At 40.5% G+C, this 11,421-nt stretch overlaps 1 protein-coding gene across 3 annotated transcripts in view; it reads left to right on the forward strand.

The window, feature by feature from the left end:
* Positions 1-11,421, forward strand: part of bcar3 (BCAR3 adaptor protein, NSP family member) — an 80,464-nt gene that overhangs the window by 37,396 nt on the left and 31,647 nt on the right. For all 3 annotated transcript variants that reach the window (XM_005753529.1, XM_005753531.1, XM_005753532.1), the window contains one exon: positions 6,685-6,727. In XM_005753529.1, coding sequence (XP_005753586.1) covers positions 6,685-6,727 — 43 coding nt within the window. The remainder of the gene's footprint in view (positions 1-6,684; positions 6,728-11,421) is intronic.

An 11,421-nucleotide genomic window follows, 5' to 3' on the forward strand; every position in this document is an offset into this window, starting at 1 on the left:
TCTTTACTCATTTTGAATGTGAAATAGTTGCATGTTTAATCATCTGGGAATCTACCCAGATTTATTTATTTAGACAGAGATCTTGACACCCCCCCCCCTCCCCCCAGCCTTACTTCAAGTTAAGACTGTGAGAATCAGGCAAAAGTTGCTTTTGATTATTCCTTCAGATTACCTGTGCAGGTTTGAACCATTCAGATGTTGAGTCCAAATATCGAGACTACAGATAATTAAGCATATCTTTTCAAAATATCTACATACTCAGGAAACACATACGATTATTAGGTTACTGGGTAAAGAGGGAACGGAAGGAAAGTGAGCATGCTGTTGTGTAGAAAAACACGAAAACACAGTCTTATCTTTTGCTCAGCATGAAACTGGAGATAAACAAACCACCAGGGACCTGCTGTGATAGCTTGATAACCTGGTCGTTTCAGTGATGAATCAGCGCAGTTGAGTTTTTAAACTTATCCATCTACTGACTCAAATCCAGAGTATTTCCAAATAAGGCTCAGTTAGTATATTTGTCTCTCTCATGTTGTGAACTCTCTGTCGTCATTACCACTCAGTTGTTGAATTATTCCAGGCCAAAACTCACAGCCCCACTGGGGCGAGGCACCTTGAGGAGACTGTTGTTGTGATTTGGCGTTATACAAATAAAATTGAGCTGAATAACTTCAGGTGATATAACACAGTTTTGCATTCTGAGCTACTTTTCATTTTTTTTAAAACGTGTCTAATTTGATTTAGATTGTTTGCCATTAACTCCACTTTAGGCTGACAGCAAAGAATGTCAATAGTGTTCCCTTTAAGCAGTCAGAGCAGATCCAAAATTATTGCAACTTTAAGTAATAAACTTTGGATCTCGATGCCTTTGAAATGGTTGCTTCAAAGACAAGGACCAGGTTTGCACCCACTCAGTCAATTGCTGTCGTCAGATTGATTACAGTGTGTTGGCAAGCTGCAAGTCTGCATTTATGAATTAGACGGCAATAATTTGCTTGCGCACTCCAATCTGTCTGAGTGTGGTCGCAGTCAAGCCAAGTTGGGCCACAGTTTTTGTAGCCATGTGCTTTCTGCACCCAGGCAAACCTTGTGATTGAAAGTGATCACCCTGAGGTTGAGGACATGTGCAACCATGACAACCACCTAGTCACACGCTCTTCTATTTTGACTCTAGGGTGACTGAGCCATAATGTAAGGATGGCAGCTAATGACCTGACAGAAAGGAAAGTATCTTATTCAAGTCCACATCCTCAAATTTAAAGTTTCCTGTTCAATTATGCTGGTTCTTCTTAGTTTTTATGAGTTGACCCAAATTCTTTTTCCTATTCAAACTAAAACATTCAAACTTTTTATTTTTCTAGTGCACATATAGATTGCTTGCTTACTGTGATCTTAACACTCCCAGAAATTTTCCAAATTCCAGAGTTTCCTCCCACCTCTGGTCATTTGGTTTCAAACTACAAACAATTCACAGCAGAGATTTCTGTAAAATGATGAGTATGTCTTTATGGAATGTAACCACTGACTGTCCATTGCTGGCCTATGACCCCTAACCTTATGTCACACTATCTTCCCATTGGTCCATGTGTCTTTGTGTTGACCTTTGAGGGCAGCTCTAGGACCACCAAGAAAGGAGGGGGAGGAGGAAACTGAGCAGACAGAGTTCAGAGTTGGAGGGAGTATAGATGGACAATAACAGACTGGTGACATCTGAAACTTTTCTTTTTATTTGTATAGTGTAAATGAAATTCTGAATTCCCCACCCGCTAACAATAACTCACTAACAAGTACTTTATGTAAGGTTTGTTCATATAGTGCTTTTTAAGAGCCAGAAAGTGCTTTACCGTATAAAATAAGATGCAACAAATTGTATAAATGGATAAAACGAAGCAAACGCAATCGTGCACGGATCTCAAGTCCATGGAAAGCAAATTCTACACAAACAGATATCAAACATTCCTTTAGAACAATAGTTCAGTGTTTAATTTTAAACATTATGCTACCTTGGATACCTTGGATGCACTATAAAATGCATACCAGTAAACAGATCATCATTGATCATCAAGAACAAAATGGACTTCCTGTTTCCAAATGCACTCAATATTATTGTTTTTTTTTTGTAGTTTTGTGAAAGCTGAATCATTACAAAAGGTTCACTAAAAATGTCCTTTTGTAGGCTAAACTCAACAGATTGTCCTGGAAAGGGGATGATTCAGAGTAAATCTGCTATCTACAGCAGTGCAAATGACATTTAGCCTTGTATTTTACCTGTTTGTACTGAAAAGATGTTGTATCTGAAAAGATGCCAGGTGTCAGAGCCGTTCTTATTCTAATTTATTCTAATTTATCAGTTTATTTAGTTTTTGTTACTCCGTTTCATTTCTGCTTTGCATTGTAGGACAACTGTCTGCCAACAGAGCCAGTGTGTTTTGCAGCATATTGTACGAAACTAAGATCAAATGCCTTTTGGGAATTAATTAATGCCATTTATTTTAGAATAACTGTTCAGCCTGTGGTATTAAAACTAGAATGCATAGAAATCAGCTAAGATAAACACAAACTGACAGTAAATTGAGACTTTTCACTTTCTAATGGAAGCACACTGACCTCTGTAGGCTGCATTCAGACTCTGCATGCTGCCATCAACTTTTTCCATTTCTCCCTATCCTTGTCTCTCTCTCTCTCTGTCTTAGCCTCCCTTCAACACACTCTCTCTCCCACACACACAAATATAGTGTAGTTCCTAACTTAAGCCAGTTGTGGTCTTGCTGAGTATTGTGCGGTGAAGCGCAAAGAACAACAGTAGCCAGAAAAAGATTGTGGCGAGTGCTGCCTCGCAGTGGTCAGCTCGTGTCCCCTGGAATGCTTCGCTATCGCACATCCATCATGCTCTGTTTAAATTCTTTTAACGCTGTAGCCAGGATGAGTAAACATTGCTAACCTAGCACACAAGGAGTGACACCGAATCTCTGTTTGCTCCGGGGCTATCACTCTGTTTGTGAGCCTGACCTTTGACCTGCCTGAGGGGAATTTTCAAAAAAGGGAATTTCCCTCCCTCAATTTTGGCACTTTTAACCCAGGAGGATGTAGATGGGTGTTGTCTGTCTGCATTGAACCCACCTAATCCTGGAGATCCAGGCTGAGGTTACAAGGGGCAAGTGGTTGGAGTGGTAAAAAACTTTGGTCCCATCAAAGGTCCAGCAAACCACTGACCTCAGAGAAGCAACACACATGGATACAGAAAATGTTCAGTGAGTTTCTGCTTTTAGTTTAGATTTCAAACCACAGAAATTCCTCTACTGCTTCTATGTCCTTTATCTTCAGCATTGAATATCAAGCACTAATCAGCGTATGCCAAACATAATGCATTACCTGCAGCAGGTGCTTTTATAACATAGGACAGAGGCTCTGCAGCCACTCACAGCTCTTTTCCCATTGGTAGAAGCTTCCTATTGCTTTGATATAGAGTATCACCAGCAGTTCACATTTTAAATTTTGTCAGCATGTCAGCAGTGCAGTGGTTAGCACTGTCATCTCACGGCAAGAAGGTCTCTGGCTATTTATAGCTTCCTCCCACAATCCAAAGACATATGTGTTAGATTAACTGGTGACTTTTAAAATTGAATTTAGGTACAAATGTAAGCATAAACGTTTGTGTCTCTATTACCCTGCAGTAGACTGGTGACCTGTCCAGGGTGTACACAACCTATCAGACAGCTGGGATAGGCGCCATCCCCACTGTGACCCCTATATTGGATAAGTGAAAGAGGATGGATGGATGGAGAAAGCAATATCTATCGCTTGGTGCTTCATCCTGTAATTTTGGAATAGCAGGGGAGAGCATGGATGCATACAGGGAGTGCATCATCCTCTTCATGCATGTTGTCTTACTCCAAGCTGTATAGGCTCGAAAGCCTACTACCAATTAAGCATATTAGGTGATGTGCATCTCTGTAATGAGAAGGGGTGTGGTCTAATGACACCAACACCCTATATCAGGTGTGCATAATTATTAGGCAAGGTCCTTTCCTTTGGCAAAATGGGTCAAAAGAAGGACTTGACAGGCTCAGAAAAGTCAAAAATAGATCAAAACACTGACAGAATCCATGGATGGCAGGCTTTTGAGTGTCCTTGCAAAGAAAGGTGGCTATATTGGTCGCTGATTTGTTTTTGTTTTGTTTTTGAATGTCAGAAATGTCTATTTGTGAATGTGAAGATGTTATATTGGTTCAACGGTAAAAATAAATAATTGAAATGGGTATATATTTGTCTTTTGTTAAGTTGCCTAATAATTATGCACAGTAATAGTCACCTGCACACACAGATATCCCCCTAAAATAGCTAAAACTAAAAACTACTTCCAAAAACATTCAGCTTTGATATTAATGAGTTTTTTGGGTTCGTTGAGAACATGGTTGTTGTTCAATAATAAAATTATTCCTCAAAAATACAACTTGCCTAATAATTCTGCACTCCCTGTACACATAGTTGTATATTTTACTTTTTTTTTTTTTTTTAAAGAAAGCAAAGGAAAATTGAGAATTTAACAGCAGGCAAACAGATTTGTTTGCTGTCTCTGCTAATACCTGAAACGTGTCTTGTCTTACTTCTGTAAATGGTCTACAGTGAAAAAAAAATAACCCCAAAAATGTGAAAAGACGTTTCAGGAACAAGCACACGGCATCTGTATGGGAATGAATGAAAGGGAGCAATTTCGGAAATGCTGTGGAAAGTAGAGTAGATCGAAAGCACTTGATCACATCTTCAAACTCGATGCTGCTGCTAGTTTTGTGGCAGTTTAGGAGGTGAGGCAAGGGGGCGGTTCAGAGCGTGAATTCCTGAAAGAGCGCCCCATTCTTAGACTTCAAAAAATTTCCCCAACATTACATTTATGGCGCTTTTTCCAAATACAGTGACGGACTGAGTCATACAATCGTCAAATAAACCTCACAAAGAAATTAGTTCCGCTCCAGTATACTCAAAGTGCATAAAGTTTTACTTTATAGTACATTTAATTTGATTTATTTTGTACTCATCTGTTTCTAAATAGGACTACACATGCTAATGGATGTTGTTTTCATCTGTTTGGCAATTTTTAAGTTTTGTTGGTAATCATTCTAAAATGTCATGAATGCAACACACACATGGTATTATTGCAATGGCTGAATGTTTAGTGTATAGTGTAGGGGTTTACACTGGTGAAGGATGCCCAGTTTGATTTTAGGTGGAGACAATACAAAACAAAACAAAAAATCAACCTGGCGGAGCGACCTACTGTAGCGACTCCTTGTGGTGCAGCTGAAAGTGCTTTCTCTCAGCACCTTCAGGAAGTTCCTGATGGTGTCAGACACAGCCACTGAGAGGAAACCTCGGTGCAGATTTCATCTGTAAGCCCTGACGACCTGCCAGATGACTGATCTGTGCACCTAAAATAGAATCAGGTTTAATATGCTGCATTTCATCGGTTCTGCAAACTCATTAAGGGTAAGAGTGATCTGAACACCTTCCATGAATGATGACTATACATTGTTGTGAATGGGGGCTTCTGTTCAGTTACATAACTAAATCCCACTCATTATTTGGGGCCATGTTCAAACTGCGAGGGCTTAGAGCTGCACATATTTGGTTTGGTAAGTAATGGACTGTGCTAATATTCCCGTGGGAAAACCAGTGCAGGCCTAAGGGATTTAAACTACCAACCTTGGTAATGTAGCCACGGATTTGAGCTAATTACCCCTTTCACTGAGCCCCTGTTTGTAAGCCTCCTGTCGAGACTGAGCTGCAACTCGAGTACCAATGTTCAACGCAGAGATGGAGAGCACCGAAAGAGTTTTGTTAAGGGATAAAATGTGACAAGCTAACATTGGCGGAAAAAACAAACGGAGAACAAAAATACGAAGACTGAAAATGAGTAATCTGATCTTTAAACAATTGATAAACAAAAGTGATTAAAAAAGCAGATAAAACTGCAGCGCGTGTAAGCTGAGATTAGGAAGATGGACAAAAGCATTTTTTTGTGAATAAGAGAATTACAGAAAAATGCAAAAAGAGGAAATTAGAAAAGTGTGTGTTTGTGTGTGTGTGCTCTAACCTCTCTGTGAAATTGTCAGTGGACTCTGAATGGCAGGCGTGTGGCTGTGATGTGTTATGATGGGGGAGGAGAGAGAGAGAGAAAGAGAGAGAGAGGCCAAGTCAGACAGGCAGTAAGGGAACATGTTTACCACTAAAAGAAAGGGAGTGAAAGTCAGGCAGCGAAACCGGGAAAACAGGAGACTTAAAGCAGTGTAGTGCAAACTTTGGTTCCACTTGATTCGTTTTTCTTTTCTTTGAGAAACCCACTCCCAAGTGGGACCTACAGTAGTAGATGTGGATTAACTCTGCGTTGCCACAAGAATCAGCCCTCTGCTTTAGAGCGCAGGTTTGGCTTCTTATCATACAGGCACTTGTTTGGATCACCCTGTTAGACCTTTAAAGAAAAAGTGCCACACCTCCACACCTATAATTCATCTCCTACGGAGTGACGAGGGCTGAATACCCATCTTCAGCACTAGTCAGCGAGCGGCCTTGACTGTGCAGTTTATTTGTAATAGGAGCTATAAGGAGGACCTAAAGGTCCCATCTGGGTCCTTTTGGCAGGATGTGTTCTCTAAATCGGACCTTGTCTCTGTCTGTGTTCCCCAGGGAGCCTGCAGCCGGGCCCGACGCCACAGTGGACTACGTTAAGGTAGGAAAAGCAGTGGTGCTATATTGTTTGTCTGCTGTTGCTGAAAATAAGCGGTTCCATGATAATCAATGTAAATATTTTGCTTACTGAAAATATGGCTGCTTATTACTGCCTCTATAACGCATAAAACAGTATTTAAAAAGACTGATTGTAAAATGGTAAAACACACAGAAGTAAAATAAGATGTACGACCCCGCCAGGCTTAATTTAGTTTAGCAGACTAAAGTGGAAGCTTGTTGTCTGTATTATAGTAGGAAGGAAAAAGTTATACTAGCAGTTATGTAAAACCTCAGACCTCCCACCCTGCTGTGAAAATACTGCAGTACTAAAGTAAAGACATTTTGCCAGGGGGAATAAAAGTAGAACATTTAGTAAAGCCCACCAATAAAGGATTACATCTAACGGGACACATCTGCCACTGGATATGAAACACCAGCTGTTTCTGCAGACTGAGGTGTAAACATCACTCTTAGGTGAGGTTAATCTAATTGCACCTCGACTACTTGGATAATGTGCCTTTAAATCATACGCTCAGTTTTGTTGCTGTCACACAGCTTTAAATCATTTTCGTACCACCTGCACCGCAGTTGTCAGTCAAAGACGGATGACGACCGAGATGCGATGGTTCTGTTAACACAGTTCTTTGCCTTTCTTATTTTTGGCTCCTGTCTGCTCGGTTGTTAAGAAATTTGTATTATTAAGACCATCAAACAAAATACAAACCTTCTGTACTGCACATTTAGTGGAGAAAAGGCAGGGTATCTAATCTAAATACATTTTGAGCAGCAACCAAATTGAGTGCTGAAGCTGGTTTACCTAATCTTTAGTCAGACATTGCCTTATTTAAATCATAATTATGCCTGTATTTTTGCAGGTTTCTTAGAACAACAGTGTTAAACAGACACTGAGATGATTGCATTACTGGGAAAGAGTCTGTATTTTTATGTTTTGTTTTGGTGTTAAATCAATGAATGAAATTAAACAGGAACAATTTTCCGATTCCCACGCTTGCAACTGTGTGGCTAGAGAAGAGACAAGTAAACAAATAAACCAGCAAAAATCAAATTGTATTATGAGGCAAAGGCGTGGGAGGAAAAAGCGCAGCAGATAATCAGGCCTGTAGTCACAGACAGCTGTTCATATATCAGCACAGCTCATCGTAGACGGCTCGTCTGTACCTTCTGTTCATAAAGAAATGCGCAGGTTTGTGGACGATTTACACTCAACTTCATTATTTATCAAAATAAATAATTCTATCATTTTCCTAAATGATATTTGTTTGTGTGAAAATGGTAAACTTTCTTTCCTCGAATGGGGGAAAAAAACTGTTTTTATACCTCACAATAAAAAACAAACAAATTACTCAATCCCTGCATCTCTGTCACAGATTGTAGACGTAGGCAAGAAACAGTGGAAATCAGAGAGAGGAGGGTGGCATGCAAATATGTCCTGAGCTGGAGTCATGCATGAAGTTTGCATTATGTGGTGTCCACACCGACGCTTTGGCCCTCATGACACTGACCTATGTGATCTAATTTTGTCCTGTGAACAGCGACATCATTAGTTTCTTTCAGATCTTTGCAGATGTCATAACATTTACTGCAAACTACTAGATTTTACTGTAAATAAAGCCTATCATTACATACAAACCCGCAGTGGTTTCTCCACTTTTCTTTTTCCCAACATTTTCTTTCAAATCAGTTCTTTTTCTCTGCGTACGACCACGTCCCAACTACTCCTCTCTCCTCCATCTGTTGGCTCATATGTTTGGATGCTAACACCCCATTGTAAAAAGCAAACTCTGTCCTTCCCATGCGAGCGGGTCACACATGTGGGAGCTAACCTCACAGAACACTTATGGGCTCAAAATGTGGTCATAAATATTTTGTACTTGTAAATCAGGATTTGTATGTGTAAACAGAATTTGTGTGTGCGTAAAAAAGATTTGTGTGTGTAAAAGAAGATTTGTGCGTGGAAAAAAAAAAAACCTGCAAGTTACAAGTACAAATTTTGACCCTATTTTTCTTCCTTTCATCTGATTGGCCAATGTCATGTCAATCACAAATGTAACTATCCAATCAGAGAACAGATGAGTTTGGCTGTCGGAGGGGTGCTTTTTTGGACTGCAGGTCCTTGAAAGGTAATACAGTTTGAAGCTGGAGGATCTCTATATAAATATCCGATAGCAGTTAGGTGCCCTTACTTTCAGCAGCTGTTGAAAGGATAAAGTTGTGGTATATCAGTGGTTAGAAATACCATTATTAATTTAGGATTAGTTTAACACAAAGTCAGGGCTGACCCGGGACCATGGCTGTGAGTCACAGTGCGCAGCATAAAGGTCCTTTCACATCGGATGCAGGGGAAAGCGCATCAAATCCGACTTCTTTGACCCTCTGCGACCCATCTATCCGATCATGGTGTGACGGTGTGAACGACACAAATCCGATATTTTCAAATCCGATCTGGGTCACTTTCGTATGTGGTGCTGAATCCGATACATATCTGATTTTTTTAGAAAGCGACTGCTGTTTGATGGTCATGTTGCATTAAATCCGTCTTCTACGTCACTGACACAAGACAGACGCCAACTATCAGCGCCCGACATGGTGAAATTGTTGGGAAGACAACGTTGGAGAAACGTGAACATTTTATTTGTACTGTGTAATCTGCAGATTCTGACAGAAATCTGCAGCTAGAAGCAGCGCTCCTCTAAAACAGCAGTAAGGATCATTATTAGGCCAAATGTAAATAACAAAACTTTATAACTTAAAACAAAACTGGGAAACGTAAAGTCTGAAGTCTTTACATTAAGGGCCATCAGTCACACAATACTGTTTGCTCTGGGTCTAAACAGAGCGCATGCGGCCGCTCTGAGCGTTCACACTAGAGCGCGTTTGCTGTCGCATTTTAATTGTAGTGTGAACAAGCAGACAAAAAAATCAGATTTGATCAAAAAATCGGAATTGAGCATCAAGACCTGCAGAGTGAACGTAGCCTAAGACTGTTTTTTGATTTTTACAGTTAGGAATATGGCTCTCTGTCTACAATGTGCCGTCTCTCAAGACAGTCAAAACCCTTTAACTGGAACTTGATCAGTCAGGCTAAAATCAAAAGTACTGATATCATCAGGACATTTTCACACAGAGCCAACACCTCTCTGTTACAGAGCTGAGGATGCCTTTGTGCCAAATATCTAGAATAAATATCTACATTTAACCCACAATGACAAACCAACTCAAAGTGCTCTCACCAAATCGAGTTTGTGCGATTGTCTCTACATTGTGATTGATGAGACTACAAACCATTATACACATTTAACAATTAAATGTTCTGACAAACACATTTGTTTCATTTTCTGCTCATTTTATTTCCAAATTAAGAAGCAAATTATGTGAGTGATTTAGAGTGTCCGATCAAAGTGCATGTCTGCACTGTGAGAGGCCCCACAGACCCGCTGCTGCTCACTCTGTCACTCTGTTTCTGACTCGCTGCTCATGCAGCAACTGAACAGCCTCCTCAAAGATCTACAAAAAGAAGTGAGGGCCCTAACGATACAGTTTCTCGGCCTGTCTTTCTGGGAACCTGTGGATCCATTTTGTACCTTGTCTTCACTAGCAGATTGTTGCATTTTCTTCTCACTGGCTGGAGAAACGCTTTTGTCACTTTCTAAACGTCTCGGCGCGTGACTGGAGCCACTCAATGCTTTTAGCTCCGCTTTTAATAGCTCCACAACGGCTGCTACAAAAGTCGCGTGACCCTTTTCCATCACAAACTGAAGCACGTATTTGGATCCAAATTTGCGACACAGGTCTTTGTACATTATGATGTACAAGTTTGTTACAGTTTTTAGAGGAGTCAAGTCTCCCCCAATCTTCTCTCTTATATCAGTCACTATCTGCTGAAAATTCAGCTTTACAGCAGTTGTTTGTGTTTTCTCAGAAACGTGAGCGACTAAATTTGCAAGACACAAAGTGAGAAAGGTATCGGTCTCTGCAGGCGTAGGAAGCGTCCCAGACGAACACTGCGGGGCGTCGCTACATTTTTCTTCACTCTCTGAACTCTCAGGTCAAGATTTTGGACATCAGTGATTTGAAATATATCATTGTTGACCTCGCTACCCAAATCTCCCTCACCTACACAAGCTTGAGTCTGTGTGCTTTTACAAGTCTCTACAGACTCTGATTTAAAGTCGTCATCTTCCTCAGAGTTTGGCGATTCAACAATGCTATAGCTGCGACTCTCACCATCTACAAAAGGGGGAGCTAAGGTCTTTGCACAGTCCTTTAAAATGTTCACTACACTGTAAACCATCCCAACAAAGTTTGTTTGTTGGGGATCTATCTGATTGCAAGGATGTGGACCCTGTGATACGACTCAGGGTTGAGTTTACGTTCTTTGCAATCGACACTGAAAATAAAGTCAGTAGTTTGTCTGAGTCACAAGACCGCCGTTGCCCAAAACCCAAGACCCAACCGAAGCAGTAATGAAAGATGTTTCTGAGGCTGGCCTGAATATCATCCTCTGTCACCCGGCAGTAACTGCACCCATCAAGCAGAGGTTCAACGTTCGTCCTGAAAAGGGAGAGAAGAGAAATGTAGTCAGTCATTTTCCAACACTATCACTGTTTTGTCCAAATCTACAGGCGTCATTAAAATAAACCACATGGATGACTTCACACGTGATGTAAACGAAGC

This window comes from Pundamilia nyererei, unplaced genomic scaffold (assembly GCF_000239375.1).
Source record: "Pundamilia nyererei isolate P.nyererei 1_Seehausen unplaced genomic scaffold, PunNye1.0 scaffold00436, whole genome shotgun sequence".
Taxonomy (NCBI): domain Eukaryota; kingdom Metazoa; phylum Chordata; class Actinopteri; order Cichliformes; family Cichlidae; genus Pundamilia; species Pundamilia nyererei.